The 20,157-nt window shown below is 37.6% G+C and overlaps 1 protein-coding gene across 5 annotated transcripts in view; it reads left to right on the forward strand.

Annotated features, from left to right (window-relative positions):
* Positions 1-20,157, forward strand: part of RPGR (retinitis pigmentosa GTPase regulator) — a 114,188-nt gene that overhangs the window by 19,176 nt on the left and 74,855 nt on the right. For 3 of the 5 annotated variants that reach the window (XM_087721783.1, XM_087721787.1, XM_087721786.1), the window contains exons 3-6: positions 3,244-3,336; positions 3,965-4,027; positions 9,255-9,413; positions 16,037-16,186. In XM_087721783.1, coding sequence (XP_087577909.1) covers positions 3,244-3,336; positions 3,965-4,027; positions 9,255-9,413; positions 16,037-16,186 — 465 coding nt within the window. The remainder of the gene's footprint in view (positions 1-3,243; positions 3,337-3,964; positions 4,028-9,254; positions 9,414-16,036; positions 16,187-20,157) is intronic. The other 2 variants (XM_087721785.1, XM_087721788.1) reach the window with 1 other exon arrangement.

Genomic DNA, 20,157 nt, shown 5'->3' on the forward strand with positions numbered 1-20,157 from the left:
GGTTGGATAGTCATGTGTAAAGACAGATGCAAAACGTGAGTTAAATAGTTCTGCTTTCTCCCTGTTGCTTGTCACCTTCTTGCCACTTTCTCCCAGCAATGGACAAATTGTTTCCTTAACCTTTTTCTTGTTTTTAACATGTTGGAAGAAGCTTTTTTTGTTATTTTTTACTTTTGTGGCAAGCCTTTCTTCATTGTGAGCCTTAGCTTTCCTCACTTCATCTTTACGTGCTCGGGCTATTTGCTGATATTCTGCCTTAGTTATGTCCCCCTCTTTCCACTTTTTATACTTATCTTTTTTGTCTTTCAATTTGTCAGAGAGTTCTTTATGCAGCCATGCTGGTTTCTTTAGGGAGCTGTTATTTTTCTTCTTCATTGGTATTGTGTTAGCCTGGGCTTTTGTAATCTCATTTTTCAAAATTTCCCAAGCTTCTTGAGTTGTTTTCTCCTTGAGGATTCTCATCCAAAGAATTTTTCCCAAGGTCTCTCTAAGTTTATTGAAATTAGCTCTCTTAAAATCCAAGACTCTAGTTTGACTTTGTTCTACTACTTGTGTTTGCATAGTTGAATTCCAATATTGCATGGTCACTTGCCCCCAGGATTCCTGTGGCTTCAACACCTTCTATCATTTCCTCTCTGTTAGTGAGAGTTAAGTCCAATATGGCCGATCCCCTTGTTCCCTTCTCTACCTTTTGGGAAACAAAATTGTCTGCTAGGTTTGTTAGGAACCTGTGGGATCTTCCACTTGGTGCAGAGTTTGTTTCCCAGTTGATGTCAGGTTAGTTAAAATCCCCCACTACTATTGTGGTGTGCTTCCTACATACCTTAGTTAGCTGACTAGCAAAAAGTTCATCTACTTCCTCTGCTTGGTTGGGTGGCCTGTAGTATAGACGTATGGCAATGTCATTTCCCCCCCCCAACCTTTAATATTGACCCAAATGCATTCAAGATAGTTCTCATCATTGTTGTGCTCTATTTCTGTAGAGAGGTAATTATTTCTTATATATAGTGCAACTCCACCTCCTCTTTTATTTGGTCTATTTCTTTTAAATAATTTAAATCCTTCTAGCTGTATGTTCCATTTGTCGGTTTCATCCCACCAAGTTTCTGTAATGGCAACAATATCGTATCTGCCCTCTTTTACTTGAATTTCTAATTCGCCCTGTTTATTCCTCATACTCTGTGCATTGGTGTATAGACATTTGAGTCCATTTTGATTGACCCTGTGTTTACTGTCTACATGACCTGTGTTATACCTGACTGCCCCTATTTTCTTGCCACTTGTATGATTCATGCACATGGTAGGGCGCTCACTATTAAATGCTTGGTTTTGCTTGACAGCGGGAGTGATAATCTTACCTGCACAAACATCTGTGTTACATGCAATGTCATAGGTTAGGTTGCACCTTGGCACACCTTTCTCAAAGGTCAATGTGATGCAAATGGCATCATCATCAGTGGATTCAATGAGTGATAACTGTGCCTGCACTTGTGAACCTACATTATCAGGCTCAGAATGGAAGCATACTGCAGCCATGTCATAATACTCATGCAGGCTCCATCCCTACCTGATAAACATCCAACATTCATTTTCAGAATTCCCTCAATATTACTCTATGCATTTAAAAATTTACATATTTTCAGAATGATTTACTCATAATTTATTCTATAAACATTTATTTTTCTATATATATTTGCTAATTAATATTTGTATTCTAAGACCAAAAATGATTAAATGTATATAGTGCATAGAAATAGAAAAAAGATGTTTATTTAAGTACAATCTTTATATATATATAAATATAAATATATATATATATATATATATATATATATATATATATATATATATATATATATATATATATATATATATATATATATATATATATATATATATATATATATAAATATATATATATATAAATATATATATATTTAAAGTCACAACCCCTGGTATGCCCAAATATGGGAGGAAGGTCACACTTCCATTCTCTGTCCTTCGGCTCGTCACAAGAGACCATCCAGACAGAAACCCAACATTTTTTTACTGTTGCCTTTTTGTTACATTTGTTATATTTATGCTGATAAATAAATAAAGGGAGACTAGTATAGATCTATTTCAAGCTATTTAGCTCTCATCAGCTAGCCATACCCTTGCTGGGAATCGAACCTGTGCTCTATTGCCTCTAAGGCAGATGTGTTAACCATTGAGCTACAGGGCTCGACTCCTTATCAGCCAGGCCAGGGTGAAAGGTATATATTTAAAGTCACAACCCCTGGTATGCACAGGTTCGATTCCCAGCAAGGGTATGGCTAGCTGATGAGAGCTAAATAGCTTGAAATAGATCTATACTAGTCTCCCTTTATTTATTTATCAGCATAAATATAAATATAAATATATATATTAGATTTTTACAACCCCTGGTAAGCCCCAATTATGGGAGGAAGCTAACTGCTTCCATCATCTGTCAATCGGCTCGTCACAAGAGTCCATCACGACAGAAACCCAATGTTTTTTACTGTTGCCTCAGCACAAATAAAAAAACATATATATATATATATATATATATATATATATATATATATATATATATATATATATATATATATATATATATATATATATATATATATATATATATATATATATATATATTTATCAGCACAAATAAAATAAAAAACATATATATATATATATATATATATATATATATATATATACATATATATATATACATATATATATATATACACACACATATATATATATACACACACACACACACAACACATATTTTATATATATGTATATATGTATATATGTATATATGTATATATGTATATATGTATATATGTATATATGTATATATGTATATATGTATATATGTATATATGTATATATGTATATATGTATATATGTATATATGTATATATGTATATATGTATATATGTATATATGTATATATGTATATATGTATATTTGTATATATGTATATATGTATATATGTATATATGTATATATGTATATATATACACATACACACATACATACATACATACATACACACACACATACACATTCATATATATATACACACATACATAAACTGTATATCAGACTTAGTCTTTATTACATGGTTATGTCTCTACAGTTGTGTCTAACTAAATTGAAAATATTGGGTATATCTTAACATAAATGCATTGGCAATCAATTATTTTCTTTAATGTCTGTATTCTGCAGAAAATGGTAAATTGTACATGTTTGGAAGCAACAACTGGGGACAACTAGGCCTTGGAACAAAGAATACTGTCAGCAAGCCAACTTGTGTGAAAGGTTTGTCTTTAACTTATGTGTCAGGTTTTAGAATAAATTTGATCTTTTTAGTTTCCAACATGAAATACTTTTAGATATCATATTGCATTAAGACTTGAAGTCTCCCTATTCAGTAATGTTTTTAGGAATTCTTTATGGAGAAATAGGTTGTACTATATTCAGTAATTTTCAGGTAAATGCTTAGAGGAGTGCAGTTTTGCTAAATTATTTTGATGATTCAGACCTAACATCAGTAGAAATTCCAGCTTACTCATGATGTGCTATGAAATGCTGGGATAGATACCGTGTTTCCCCAAAAATAAGACAGGGTCTTTTTTTTTACCCCGAAATGAGCGTTTGGCCTTATTTTTGGGGAGATCCTATTATTTTTGAGGTGCAGGAGGCAGCGAGCATGGTCATCTCATGGCTGCTGCTGGGTTGCAATATTTTCGGGGAAGTCTTATTTTCGGGGAGGGCTTATTTTAGCACATGCGCTCAAAATCCCGATCAGGCTTATTATCTGGGGAGGTCTTATTTTCGGGGAAACAGGGTAATGATTGGAAAATTAATCTATAAATTAGGATAGCAGATTTCACATCATTTTATAATTATTAAAACAATAATAATAACCTTTTGTGTCAATCCATAGTTCTAAAACCTGAAAAAGTAAAACTAGCTGCTTGTGGGAGAAATCATACTTTGATCTATACAGGTATGTATTTATTTGTTTATATTCCAAAGAAGTTTTCCTGTAGCAGCTTTCTGCTTTGGTAGACAGTAACATAAAATATAATGCAATTTCAAAGTACATTGTCATGAGATTATAGAGCCATTTTATATTGAATCTAATGGTCCATCTGGTAGCAACTTCTTGATATAGTATATATTGGACTTAGGCAGAGGCATTCTTTGGTAACAGCATCAAAAGCCTGGAATTTCTTTTTTTTTCATACTTTTCAATTTTATGGAAAACAAAAATCTTTAATTGTCTTTGGTGGGTTTTAATAGAAGGGAGAATTTGTTAAAACCACAAAGAGAGTTTTAATTTAAGCCAAAAAATAAGGTGGTAAAAAATAGCAGAAAAAAAGTCAACCCATTCACTTCAAGCGGAGAAACAGAAAACATTGCAATCACTTCAATCCACAAAGTATCGTTACAAGAAAGGACAAAAACTTTCCAAGGCAGTCCAATAAGAATTAAATTCTCCTCTTTAGTCTTTTACTTAAAGGACTAATTTTTCTTTAAAAAAAAAGTTTCTTTGGGCAATCTTTCTCAGAGTAAAAAAAAAAGACCTATAAATTTTATTAATAAATTTGTGTTTAGTTCTTGTTATAAAGGTATAATTACTTTGGATCTGAAGAGAGGACATGTGTTATAAATACTAAATAATTTTTTCGTTAATTACAATACTAACAAAGATATGTTAATGGATATTTTTGGTGATTAATAAGTAGGAATGTTAGCATTTTGTAGATTGTTTTAGATTTTTATTAAATGTTCGTTTGTTAACATATAATTAACTATAATAATAATGAAATGATAACCTTAATTAGTAAAAATAACTTGGATATAAATTGTAATTTGGGACTTAGGGAAAAGACCTATAAATTTTATTAATAAAATTTTGTTTAGAGCTTGCTATAAAGGTATAATTTCTTTTGGGCCTGAAGACAGGAGAGGTAATATAAATAGTAAAAAGTTTTTAGTTAACTACAATAATAACAAGGAAATGTTAATGGATAATGTTTAATGATCTATATATATGTGTGTGTGTGTGCGTGTATGTGTGTGTTATACTAGTAAAAGCAAATTGGATATAAGCTTTAAACTGAATTGGGGGTGGAAAGGGGGGAATGCTTAAATATCTTACTAACTGAATTTGTTTCAGAATATGTCATAAAGGTATAATGTTATTGGAGGTTTATTGAAACTGCGAATGAATGTCAGTAGGTGGTTGTGTCTTTAAATACAAATGATTTTAGATAAAAACATGTTTAAATAATTGTAAATAAATGAGAATTGTGGTACAGTGATAGTAAAATACATACATTTTCTTTTTTGATTTAAAATGTACAATTCAGTTTGAATGAAGTATATGTAAGGATTGTGGAAGAAACGCACGAAATGTATTTTTAACTAATCAACACGCTTTCTACAAGATGTAACAAAAGATGATTCTTTTTTTGTGTTTTTGTTTAAAACAAAACTTTTTCAAAAAAAAAAAAGCCTGGAATTTCCATCCAAGAGAAGGTTGTTTTGCCTCTATTCTAATGCCCTTGTTAAGATGATAAAAGTCTTCACGTGAAATCAGAACTTTAGTTACCCTAAGAAAAAACAGATTATGATCTTAATTAGATAAACTAAGGCCTTTCTCAGCCTTACATCAATGGGAAATTGGGCCTGAATGTGGTCTTTAAACAAGCAATAGCTGCTATAGCTGTGCAATGAGCCTTATTCGGAAGAGAAACAGTGATTTGGACTGTGTGTGGGCATAAAGTTGCTTCTTGAATTGCCAACAAATGCATGCCTGTGCACATTCCAAATCACCTTTTCTCCCAATAATCCAATTTATTGCACATCCCTAATTTCTATAATTAAATAATGGGCCATGAAGGTCACTAAATCATTTTCCAAGTACATTTTGGCCAGCATTTTTTTTTAGGATTTGACAATGAATGAATTTTTAATAGGATTTTGTTTGCAGTAACCAACATGTGAATCAAAATATAAATAATTTGTTGGAGATTTAGGAATTCTTTTTTTTAAGTTGTATGTCCAAATTATAGGTTTTCATCTTTCTGAAAAATGGAAATCATTTTTAACAGAGGCATTCCTATCAATGCCTTTAATAAAGACAAATTAGAGAAATCTGAAAGTTTTAAGCAGTTTGTAAAATCAATAATTCTGAACATTATAGAATTATTATATATGCCGTACCTTTTGGACTATAAGACATACTTTTTTGTCTCCCAAAATGGGGTGAAAATGTCTGTGTGTCTTGTAGACCGAATATTGCTGAAGCCCCGCCCACCTGTTGGCCATTTTTTGGCCTCTGCATGCCCTGTTTAGGGGCCTTTTTTCAGCCCATTTTTGGGGCTTTTTTCAGCTTGTTTTCAAGGCTTTTTTGGCTCATTTTTGAGGCTTTTTTGGCCCTTTTTTCCAAAAAAATAAAAACGGCCCCCAAAAGCCTCAAAAATGGGCCAAAATGAGATTGAAATATTCAAGTTGCACATGAGAAAGATATTTTCTGGTCAATTAATTTCATGGCCATCATTAACTTTCGTGAGTATTTGAGCACATTTATGGATATTTAAGTTTAGTTTGAATTTTAATGCTAATTAGCTCTAATTGATAATTAATTGATAATTACATCTCTGACATATTTCCATATATTCCATATATTGTAGTAACTTAAATGAAGTATTTGTACCTTCAATTTATACCCTGAGTGCTGATACATAGGTGGAAATAAAAATCAACATGTCATTTTATAGAATTGCAACTTATATTTATGATACAAAAATATGAATAAAATGTCTAGGAGGATAGGAAATGCATATTTTAAAATAGTCATCTTAAATTACAAAGGGAAGGAGAGTGAAGAAGGGCATATACTTTCTAAGAACATTTCTTGCAAACCACATTCTGTAGGATATATAAATACTGTATCAGCACTGATCTTACTGCTGACTTGTTAAGAGGGCAAGAGATACTTGAACTGAAGCCAAATTTGTCATTGTTAACTATTTTTAAAATTCTTTTCAAATGTAGTAGACAAGACAATTTATATTTGTGTTGGAATTAATTTTATCTTTTTGTTGCTGTTCATTTTGTAGTAAAAACTTATTGGTGCAATAAAATTACATCCATTCAGTAAAGATGGTGTATACAATGATTGGTATAAGTATCCTATAATGAGGAGCATAGGGGTGCAATGGCTCAGTGTCTAAGAAGCTGAGCTTGTCGATCAGAAAGATTGGCAGTTCAGCAGTTCGAATCCCTAGCACTGCATAACGGACTGAGCTCTTGTTACTTGCCCCAGCTTCTGCAAACCTAGCAGTTCAAAAGCATGTAAAAATGCAAGTAGAAAAAATAGGAACCACCTTTGGTGGGAAGGTAACAGCGTTCCGTGCGCCACATGACCATGGGGGCATCTTCGGACAACGCTGGCTCTTCAACTTTGAAATGGAGATGAGCACTGATCCCTAGTGTTGGGAACGACTAGCACATATGTGTGAGGGGAATCTTTACCTTAATGAGGAACATGTAATATTATGAATGTAGGATATAAAATTGCAAGGGAATAAAATTAAAATGAGATTGAAATTTTAAACATTACTCTTCATGAGTTATGTAACTATTTTTTTTTAAAAAAAACCTTTCATTGTCATTCAAAGAAAATAGTGTCTTTCAGAGTATAGACTTTTTATAACCCTTAAAATGAAATAAGCCAATAGGTGAAACCTAAACCATACTTTACCACATCCAACAGGGAAAAAAGATAAAAATCTGGTATGAATAATACATGAGGACAGGAAAGGAATTCTTCCATTTCTCTATCGCTTCTCTGACTTTTGGCTAAGATCAAATGTATATCATTTCTCTAGGTTTCCGTGTATTAGTTGTTAGTATAGTGAACTGAGCCAGAGGGTTAGGGTTTTCAGGCTAATTATAGTTAACCCTAACTGCTACATACCTCATTTCTGATTTTAGAATAGAATAGAATAGAATAGAATTCTTTTTTGGCCAAGTGTGATTGGAAACACAAGGAAGTTGTCTTTGGTGCATATGCTCTCAGTATACATAAAAAGACAGATACATTTGTCAAGAATCATAAGGTACAGCACTTAATTATAGTCATAGGGTACAAATAAGCAATTAGGAAACAATCGATATAAACTGTAAGGATACAAGCAACAGAGTTACAGTACTGCAGTCATAAGTGGGATAGGAACGATGAGAAAACTAATAGTAATAGTAATAGTAATGCAGCCTTAGTGAACGGTTTGACAGTGGTGAGGGAATTATTTGTTTAGCAGAGTGATGGTGTTCAGGGGAAAACTGTTCTTGGGTCTAGTTGTCTTAGTGTGCAGTGCTCTGTAGCATTGTTTTGAGGGTAGGAGTTGAAACAATTTATGTCCAGGATGTGAGGGGGTCTGTAAGTATTTTCACGACCCTCTTTTTGACTTGTGCAGTGTACAGGTCCTCAATGGAAGGCAGGTTTTAGCAATTGTTTTTTCTGCAGTTCTGATTATCCTCTGAAGTCTGTGTCTGTCTTGTTGGGTTGCAGAACCATACAGTTATAGAGGTGCAGATGTTGGACTCATTAATTCCTCTGTAGACGTTTTAGATAACATATATTCATATTTACAAGTAGAATGTATATACATGGAACAACTATTGATTGAATTGTTATGTTTTAAACTTTTTAAAATTCCAAACGTATTCCCTTTCCCTATCTTCCAATTGGGAATGAAGGAAATGTAATGAATGAAATCAGTCCTGTTTTAAAAATCTAGATTCCAGACATGAGGAAAGTCTTGTAAGGGATGCATGATCCAGAGGAGTAACAGGCTCTCCTGTTTGGAATTAGTTACAATGGTTAGACAGCCACTTTATAGTTCTTAGCCTTAATACAGCCTTTCTCTGGAATATTTTAATTTGTGTTTCTGCACTGAGCTAAGTGCTGGGCCTGTGGCTTAAATGGTCCCTTCTGTTTTTGTGATTCTAGTTTGCATAGTCAAATTCCACTATGTAGTCAGTAATTCTTTAAAAAAGGTTAACCTGTAAACAGTGACTTCTGTAGGTAACCATTAAACAGTTGTGATTAGTCTTAAAAACAACACTAATTCTGTGTAATATGTTCTTTATTTGAATTGCTTTTTTCCTGGTACTTCAAGTGAAGTGTGCTTATTTTGGTTGTGCTTTTTTCTACACAGAAAAAGGGAACCTGTATGCCACTGGTTGTAACAGTGAAGGACAACTGGGATTAGAAGGCACAGAAGAAAGAAGTGCATTTCATCTAGTTAATTATTTTACCAGTCAGCACAAGATCGAACAGTTAGCAGCTGGATCCTACACATCAGCAGCATTAACTGGTGAGCCCAGTAGTGACTTATATCAAAGTTATGTGAAGAGGAAGTTAGTTGAAAGTTTAAGTATTTTTCCATTAGGTCTTTATGGAAACCAAAAATATTTAGTCTATCAAAGGACATTTTTTTCCACAAAATAGGATGCAAAATGCAGACAGTAAGTGCAAAAAATAGCATTTTATAAGCTTCCTTAAGCTTATAAAGTCCTTAAAAAGGCTATTATTAGATGGCATTTATATGCCTATAACCTGAATTTGATCACTAAAACTTAAACAATGACTAAATAAACAAGTTCTTAAAAAATGGTAATTTGGATATAAGCAAACGATTTATTTTCCTCCCAGCTTGGACAGAAGTAAGGTCATTGCAGGTTATCAAGGGCATATTGTTGTGGAGTCTAAAGCATCCTTAAAGTTTTGTAAGTAATGTCCATAAATTCTGAGAAACATAGAAAAATGACAGCAGAAAAAAAAACCTAATGGCCCATTGTGCCTGCAGTTTGAGTTTTTTTCCTTGTTTTTAATTTGTTTTTAATTTTTGTTGGATGATGGAAGCATGTTTGAACTCAGTTACTGGTGATTGACCCACTACTTCTGGTGGAAATTGATTCTGAATTTCCATTACTCTTTCTATGAAGTAATACTTTCAAATATTACTTTTGAACTTCCTATCAGTTTGAAGTTATGCCGCCATGTTCTTGATTTTAGCTTAATATTGAAAATACTGCCCTCTAGAATTTATTCAATCCCTTAACACATTTAAAGGCTTCAATCATGCACCCCCTCTTTCCTTCTGTCCTCCAGGCCAGTGGTTTCCAACCTTTCCAGCTCTGCAGACAGGTGATGGAGGGAGAGGGGCGGGAAGAAAGAAGATGGTTTTGTGTGAGCAGTGGGTGAGTGCACTCACATGTGCAGCTTCATTTGCAGCTTTGGCAAGTGGAGCTGCAGTGGGCACTTGCCCTCTGCTTGCACAGTCTGTTTCCAAACAGGCCGCAGCCTGGTCCTGGGCTGTGACCTGGGGGTTGGGGACCCCTGCTCCAGGCTGTACATATTCAGTTCCTCCAGTCTCTCCTGATAGGTTTTATCTCTCAAACCTTACAGCATTTTTTTGTATTACTTTTTATTGTACAATTTTCTTGGTTATGTATAGGATTTCTATTTTCACAATACCATGTTTCCCCGAAAATGCGACCTTTCCTGAAACTAAAGCCTTGCCACATTTTTCGTGTGGGCAAAAATATAAGCCCACTCCCAAAAATAAGCCCCCTGGACAACCCCCCCGTCCGGCCAGGCAGAGCACCGCTCGCCGACCTAGTGGTATCCCATAGGCGCCAAGCCATGGAAACGAGGTGAGGGGCAAAGGTGCTCGTGTTGCTTGGTGTTTTCGGGGTACCGCTAGGTTGGTCAGCAGCGCTGTGCCCAGCTGAAGACGGGGGGTTGCTGGGCAGCTGCTCTCTTGTGAGCGGGCTCCTGAAGAGCCAGGCACAGCTCATGGTCGAATGGCTGTGTTGCGCTGTCGCAGCAGCAACACAGCAGCCATGAGGTGACCACATTCGCGAGCAGCTGCCCGGCAACCCCCCTTTCCAGCCGGGCACAGCACTGCTGACCGATCTAGCAGTACCCAGAAGGCACCAAGTAACAAGAGCGCCTGTTTGCCGCCTGCTGCTTGTTTTTTTTTTTTTCCAGCTTTCAAAGCACAGAGGACAGATGCTGCTCTGGGCTGCAGAGTGTACAACCATAGAGCGTACTCCCAGAGTGGCATCTATTCTCCATTGTGGCTTCCAAAGCATGGAGGTTTTTATCCATCCTCCGTGCTTTGAAAGCTGCAAAAAAAAACACCAAGCGGTGGGTGGCGCCAGCAGCGGAGATGCCTGGCTCTGCAGGTACTGTAGAGTTAGCAAAGGGCATTGTGAGCCTGCGAGTTGCGCGAGTGGGGAGCAGAAAAGCCGCTTGTGCAACCCTTCTCTGCAGCCATGCAGAGCCCCATTTCGAAGGTGCCGAGCATGGGAAGTGGAGGGCAGCGAACAAGTGCTCTTGTTGCTTGGTGCCTTCTGGGTACCACTAGATTGGTCAGCGGCGCTGTGCCCGGCTGGAAAGGGGGGTTGCCGGGCAGCTGCTCATGAGTGTGGTCATCTCATGGCTGCTGTGTTGCTGCTGCGACAGCGCAACACAGCCATTCGACCCTGAGGCTGTGCCTGGCTCTTTGGAAGCCCGCTCGCAAGGGAGTAGCCGCCCGGCAACCCAAAAACAATAAGCCCTCCCCTTTAATAAGCCCAAGGCCATATTTCATGGGTCAAAAAAATATAAGACCGTGTTGTATTTTTGGGAAAACACGGTAAGTATACAGTCTGGGTACAATCTCTACATTCTCTGTTGAATACCAATAATAAATCTTATATACATAGTAGTTGTAACTGTTATTCTCAATACCTATTCATCTTTTCATTTATCCTTATTAAGAATTTTACATTGTTTGATTAGGCCATCTATTCAATTTTATCTATAATCCTTTAATAATATGAAACATCTATAAATATCAAGTAGACATCACATTTATAGCCATTTCACCTCTAAATAATTCTAAGTTTTACTTAATTACTAACTGATGACCCGGCATTGCCCGGATATTTATTTATCCGAATCCTGTATTAGACAAAAAAACCCCATTGTTCACTGTGGTGAGAAATAGAGAGCTAATTGCCCTGGTCAAGAGCCTAGGAAAAATTCTACAGGGAACAACCTTTGAGGTGATTATCTGCATTAGCAGGCACCTCCCCCAACAACTTGCCTTCTTTGTTTGAAGTTGAGGGCCTTTGGGTTTTTTTGCTTATTTCTTTGGTTTTTGTTTGTTTGTTTTTTAACAATCAGCTCCCCCTTATCAGAGGGAGTCCCCTTGTGGAGTACTGTGAAGCTGTTACCATGGCAACTCCATTGTGCTGTACAATAGAAGCCATTTTAAGGCTGTATCTTAACAGAACTTGAATCACTGTGAAAAGTACTGTGATTTGACGCTATAGATATAATTCATTCCTTTTCATTTCAGTGGCCCAGGCATTCCAGAATTGTGCTGGAACACACACACAGACAGACACACACCAAAGGGTGTGAGGGGTGTCTTACCCCACAGTATCTTTTTCCAGATTGTAAGTTATCTGTGTACCAAGTTTAGTTAAAGTTGCTCGAGGCATTCCAGAATCATGCGGGAACACATACGGACGCATGCACGCACATCAAGGGGTGTTAGGGGTGACTTACCCCCCACAGTACTTTTTTCCAGATAGTAAGTCATCTGTGTGGCAAATTTGGTTGAAATTGCTCGAGGCATTCCAAAGTTATGCTGGAACGGACACAGACACACACACACACACACACTGAGTGGTGCTAGGGGTGTCTTACCTGCACAGTATTTTTTTCCAGATTGTAAGTTATCTGTGTACCAAGTTTGGTTAAAATTGCTCGAGGCGTTCCATAATTATGCGGGAACACATACGCATGCATGCACGCACACCAAGGGGTGTTAGGGTTGACTTACCCCCCACAGTATTTTTTTCCTGAGAGTAAGTCATCTGTGTAGCAAATTTGGTTGAAATTGCTCGAGGCATTCCAAAGTTATGCTGGAACGGACACAGACACACACAGACACACACACTGAGTGGTGCTAGGGGTGTCTTACCTGCACAGTATTTTTTTCCAGATTGTAAGTTATCTGTGTACCAAGTTTGGTTAAAATTGCTCGAGGCGTTCCATAATTATGCGGGAACACATACGCATGCATGCACGCACACCAAGGGGTGTTAGGGTTGACTTACCCCCCACAGTATTTTTTTCCTGAGAGTAAGTCATCTGTGTAGCAAATTTGGTTGAAATTGCTCGAGGCATTCCAGAGTTATGCTGGAACAGACACACACACACACACACACTGAGTGGTGCTAGGGGTGTCTTACCTGCACAGTATTTTTTTCCAGAGTAAGTCACCTGTGTACCAAGTTTGGTTAAAATTGCTTGAGGTGTTCCAGAGTTATGCTTGAATATACATCCATCCGAATACACACACACACACACACACACACACACACACACACACAGACACATTCTCGATGTTCATTAATCTATTACACATCTTTGTTCACATATCCAGATTTCTAACTTCTACTGTTATTTTCTACCCGTTAATAGAATAGTTCCCAAATCAAAAAAGTGATCTTCCCTCCATTTTTAATTTGTATCTTGATACTATTTCTTAATGGTATAGCTCCTGTATTAAACAGGATAAATGCTGCATATATGGCTCATCTCTTGCCTGTTTCTGCCTCTCAACTCTTGTTGATTCTTTGGCACATCTCCCACACCTCCAATGAGATCTAGTATCTTCTTATCTTGTTTGTGTTTAATCTCAGTATTTCTTCTATCTCTATTGCTTCTTCACTCTTTTGAATCTTCAGTACACCTTACAGTGATATTTTCCTCCCTTCAGGGTGTTTTTTTGTGTCTCCTCTTCTAACGTTTCATCTCTTAAAGTGTAATTCACCATTTCTCCTTCAGCTTTGACTTTCTCTTCTTTTTTATCTTTTTGTATCATTTGTCATTTCCCCTCCCCTCCCCAGACCTTTCCTCTGTTCTATTTTATTTTCTGTTTCCTGAGTTTCCTGTTTGTTGTTTAATGTCTTATGGCCTTTGTTTTCTGGTCTCATACCTACATTATGTATCAATCCTTTTATCTCCCTATGGCTCCTTGTCATCATTTCCTGCATACCTTGGAGGGTCAATATTTCTTTTAATAAGACATTTATTTCCCCTGCAGTCCCATTTTACTTTATTTTAATAAATTTAAAATTTTACTCAGTAATCTCTCTAGATCCCAATGTCCCAGTTATATCAAACCAAGATAGCCAATATTAGAGCAGTTCAGACAATCACTCTATTAATTAGTCTCTTAACAGTCTCCACTTTGTTTCAGAACCCCAAGCTGTTTCACACTCACACACTGTCCAACATATTTATAATCCTCAAGGTTCTAACGAATGTCTTCACAGTCTGTCTCCAAAAACCAACATAATTAGTTGCAAGTGTTTACTGTATTCCAGCCAATTTACTTTCATCATAACAGCTTTCTCTTCATCTACTTTTTCCAGCTCTATATTGCCTTCCTCAGCCAGCAGATGTCGCTATTACTTTTTTCCTCCTCTTTTGCTGCAAATAAAATGTCTCTGAATACAAATATTTTCCGATACTTTCCCAAAGTTCTTCAAGTCAAGGTGGTAGTAAGAATATAATCCAGAATTTTGAAACAATTTAATTTTTAAAGGGTTAACCAATCCGGTCTGTCTTTTATTTTTAAAGTTACTTCTGACTATGATTTCTTTCTTTACCAAATCTGACAGTAGCTCCAGGTCTTTAGTTGCCACTATTTACCTCTGTTGAGTCCCATTTTCCAAAGGGGGTGCTTTAGGGATAATTCCACAACAAAAGTTAGAAGAATTCCTAGTACCCAGACTGAGCACACAGTTCCCAGATCTTTCCTTTCTTCACTTCCGTTTCAGCTGCCTTCATGGCTTTGATTCAGCCAAAATAGCCATCTTCTCCTCTGCCAGTTCAAGGGGTTTTCTTCAGGTCAGTTGAGGAGACTGCACTCTCCTTGCAACCACCAAAGCAACTCCTCTACCTTCATCACCCCTACAGGGTGACTTTTGGCCCTGTAGGTCCCCCGGACTCGAAGAAATCAGTGGGACTTCACGGAGCTGCCACTCATCTGCACCCCTTCGTCTCGAAGTCAGCTGCCTTCCTGCCACAAACCTTACACCATTTTTGTTGCCCGTCTCTGGACTCACTCAATCTTATTTTTAAGTGAATCTCCAGAACTGAACACAGTATTCTAAATGGGGTCTGACTGAAGTCCTTTATAGCGGGATTCAAACTTCCTTTTTCCTGTTGGGATTTTGTTTGCCTTCACAGCTGCCTAGACCCACTGTTTACTTATTTTGGAATTATTTGCAATGAGCACACCTAAATTTGTGTGACACTGTGTAACCCTAATACTGTACCCTGCTATAATATAGAAGATGTCACTGTATTAGGCATGTGAAGCAATAATGTTAGCATAATTTGTGTATGCTAACACATGTATCTCTGCTTTAAGTGTTGACCTGGCTTTTAAAATGCAAATAACAACAATAATAACAAATCATTTAAAGTGTTTTCCAAGCTGAATGAACTCTTTTTCCAGACACACATAAAGCAGTATGAGTATTCCCATACTGCTATGTAGTATGTAGTAGGATCTTCACAAGATTATAAGTAACTTAATGAAGTGACCATCCCAGTGTTTTAGTTATAAGAGAAATGCTTCTAAATATTGTATCCTTTTTTTGTAAAATTCATTTAAGTTTTGATTGATGTAAGAGAGAAATAATTTCAGAGATGGAAAACAATTTACAGTTATCTTTCAAATGTAACTTACTGACTATGAGTTAATACATAAACTGGGAACTTCTATTGTTTCTGAATCTTTTCTATCCCTCTGTATCACAAGTTTCTTCTATAGTCTCCATAGCCTCATTTCCTTAGACTTTGTTTCTTTAAATAATTTGTTTTTTGTTTTTTTTTACAATAATAATTTTTCTTATTTTTAAGAGGATGGACAACTTTTTATGTGGGGAGACAACTCTGAAGGCCAAATAGGCTTGGGTAATGAAGCTAATACATGTGTTCCTCATCAAGTGGATGTTGGGAAACCTGTTTTCTGGATCTCGTGTGGATATTATCATTCTGCCTTAATAACATGTAAGTGTAAAATTACTTATGTATGTTCAAAGTTCAATTCTGTGGCTTGAAATTCTGTATTTGCCGTGCTATATGGTGCTGATCAAGTGGTATATCAACCACTTTTAGAGCAGTCTTAAATGGGCTAAGAGGGAAGAGTAAAGGTAATAATTTTCTACCATTTACAAAGTCCTAATTGTGATAATCAAGACCAAAAAGCAGTCTTTTTTGCATCTCTGCTACCTAGATTTTTCCCCCCCAATATCCTCTGTAGTTTCACAGATAGTGGATTATTAATGCAAACTCTAGAAGATAATAGGAAATCTGATTTTGAGCTCATTCAAGAAATTTAAAAAAATCCTTGGATCTAAAAGACCGAAAGATAATATTCTACATTGCCCCTCCTCCCCCACTGCTTCCCTGATATTCTGCTTCAGAATTTGGCAATAGCTATGGGAAGAATCGACATTCACAGAGTTTCCAGGTATTTCCATAGTGTCATGGCTTCTTGCTGTTGGCAAATTTCTGTCTGTTGATCTCCCTAATGAAGGAATTATTCTTTAGCAAAGCTAAAGCTACAGGCTTGCCTTGACTGCAATGATTGGAATGTGTTCGAAGATACCGCTGCAGATTTGATTGAACTCATATATACTGTAACATCATATGTCACTTTTTGTGTGCCGACCAGAAACTTGTGAATATACAGTAACAATAAACCTTGGTTCACCACTAAACCTAAGGAGCTGTGTTGTACCCAAAGAGGAAGCCTACAGAAAAGGTGATAGAATCGAGAAGCCAGAAGCACCATGACGGTTGGGAAATAGCAGAGTTCTGACAGGCTCCATGAAAACCCAACCAGACAATCCAGGGACCTTCGGGTCAGAACCGTTCTGGAGGAACAGGTGAAAAAGAAGAAACATCTCAATGACCAAAGAGGAACCAACAGTTCCTCGAAAGGTCCAAGATAAAGTTCTTCAAAATGACAGTGGAAGCGGCCGCACAAATGGCCGCTTCAAAGTCGGGGCAACCAGACCAAGCTATTTGAGCAGGAGCAGTGCTGGAACAAAGTGTTGGACCTGGGTGAAAGTGATCAACCCAAGGTAAAGAAATTTTACAATTGGATTAAAAAAGTGACTCGGAGAGGAAATTAACGGCTATCTGGCAGACGGGGGATTTAATAGAGGAAAAAAGAAAGGGCGGAGACTAAAACGGAAAGACCTAGAAGATTTTTTATTCCCAAATTTGGACTTGGAATCATGAAAAATAATCACTCCCGGGGGGGGGGGATTCCTTTCTTTTTCTACCTTTTTCTATTTTTTATGGAATAAATACGGATTTTGACAGCTTTTGACAGATAACGGACTAGAACACATTGCACAGGGAGTGAGACATCTACTGGTGAGAAGAACATACTACAAGACTTAATAAAAAATAACAGAAGAAAGTACAGCTGTAACCTGACCTTGACTGTAGCAAGATAAAGACACTTTGGTGAGAAATAACAAGGAGGATTTGTTTTTGTAACAGTGCTGTGGATTGGACTTACTATTTTGGCGGAAGAGAAAAAGCAAAATAAAAGTGGAATTGGACTTTAGAAATTGGAAATAAGAAAGGAAAAAAGAACTTTAAGTTTAAGTAAATATGATATAACAGAAAAAGTTTAAACAATTCGTTAAATTAATTAAGCAGATACTATGGAATTTTGGATTTATAATGAACTATTTGCTATGTTTAAAAATGCATGTGAAACGCTAAATGGGAAAAAACAGTGGAAACTCAGAGGGAATATCTAGAACAAGGAGAGGGAGAAAAGGAGAAAGAAAATGGACTAAATGAAAAATGAGAAGATACTATAGAAGAAAAAGAGATTAAAATAGAAAAATACTTAGATGATTGTACTGCGAATTACAGTTATATACCAAAGGAGACAAGGGGGAAGTGGCCCCCCAAAAGGGAAATTAAATAGCAAAAGTGGGATAAGTGGGGAAAGAAGGGGGGGAAACTGGTGAGAGATACTAAAACAATAGAATCAAAAGGAGAAAAAAGATTGGAAAGAAAAAATATAGAAATTTTAAGAATAAGAAAAAGAAAAAAACTAGGCAAATGGGTGAAGAGAAGAGAGATGTCAACCTCTGTTTTGCTGCTTGCTTTTTGGCTGCCATTGAAACGGGGAGGGAGGGCATGGTATTTGGATGAGGGAAATATTCTGTACAGGAGGACTGTTAATTAGGAGTTCTCACCATTCGTTTGCGCATGTGGAAGGAGGGGAGTTTCCCGCCAAGGCCAACTGTCCGGCATACCAACCTGATGATGATCTTTGAAGATGTCTCCCACCTGACAGCTGTGGAGATATACGATTGGACTATGGACTGGGGTTACCAAGGGGAGGGGAATGGGTCATGTATTGATATTTAATGCTTTCGCGTGCTTTTGCTCAGATCCAGCTTTGCTTAGCTTCTATTTACTTATAATCAGTAAAAGTACTCTTAATTCTGCAAAATGGAGTTGAGTGGTTTCTTTCTTGGCTATTAAGTGAAGCAGCCTTGACATTAAGCTGGATCTCATCTCGCACCCATCCCGGAGCTGACACTTTGGGTGCACCCAAAACCTGAAGGTTGTCCCACCAAGGCAGTGATCAAGAAGAAGATATGGGAGCAGCTGCATGCCCTTTGGAGACGGAGCGAATGGCTGGCCTGCACTTGGAAGAACGATCTTTCGACCCAGATGGACTTGGGGAGTGGGACGGAAAGTGGACCCTGAAGAACCTTTGACTGGGATTACTATGAGGAGACCCAGAAAACCAGTGGCTGACTGGTGGGATCCTGAGGAGGAGAACCTTATGATGTCCCAAGCGCTGAAACTTTTCGAAGGGGCGTGGGAGAGGCGCCGAGCCCGTGAGAGTGGCATGGAGAGAGAAGCTGATTTCCAGGAGACGGAGGAAAGGTATACAGAAACCTTGGCTGATCCGAGAGAAACTGGAGGGGCTGAAGGGGGAGCTGAACAAGATGACCCAGCGCTGACCCCAATCACAGCGGCTAGAAACATTCCAAGAGCCTACCCCCCCGCAGACGCCGGATGGCTAAGGTTCCTCCCTTGTGTAAAATATGGAGGAGAACCGAAAGATCTAGGGTTCTTCCTTGTTCAAGTATGGAACTACATGCAAATGTATGGTGATGAACTGATTACTGATGAAGCGAAGGTAAGAGTTATGATGGCTTTGGAAAAAAAAGCGGCAGATTGGATGGTGGGTTTGCACAACACTGATTCCCCACTATTGAGAGACTTTAATGGGTTTATGGCCGCTTTGAGAAAACGCTTTGATGATTCCCTCACAGAGCAACGAGCGAGAATTAAGTTTAAAACTCTTACCCAGGAGAAACGGCCAATAGCTGATTATGTACAAGAATTTCAGGAGCTATCAGCTTTTATGGTCTGAAGAAGCATTGTTAGACCATTTCACTGATGGGTTAAACAAAAAAATTTACCAGCATTGTGTGAACCGGAGACCTCCCCGTAGACTGCAGCCCTGGTATGAAGCGGCTGCTGATGTGGAAATGACTGGCCAGGCTGAATTACCAAGGGGAGAGTGAGGGCGAAAAATCCCCCCCTGCCAATCCCCCCAGGAGCCCCAAAAGGAGGGAAAAGTGGATCTGCAAGCAAACCAAAACCCTTCGTGTGTTTCCACTGTGGGAAGGAGGGGCATCGTGCAGTTAATTGCCGAGTCAAGGTGACTCAAAAGCCCCCCCCCTCGGAGAGAGAAGAGGCTGGAAAAACCTTCCAGCAAGAGGAAAGAACCTGCCCTGAAGGAGGAGGAACCTCCTCAGCGTTTCAGCCCTGGTGAAAGGGGGGGGAGGACACCCCCAGCTCTTCGGAAGGAAGTGACTCTGACGATGAACGCTGGGTAAGTTCCCGATCAGGACCCATGACTATTCCAGTTGAGCTTAGGGTGCCCTCTTCTGGCGCACGAGAGAAAATTCTAGCTCTTTTAGATT

This window comes from Thamnophis sirtalis, unplaced genomic scaffold, assembly GCF_051295495.1.
Source record: "Thamnophis sirtalis isolate CommonGarterSnake01/CBP01778 unplaced genomic scaffold, rThaSir2_p1.2 scaffold_8, whole genome shotgun sequence".
Taxonomy (NCBI): Eukaryota; Metazoa; Chordata; class Lepidosauria; order Squamata; family Natricidae; genus Thamnophis; species Thamnophis sirtalis.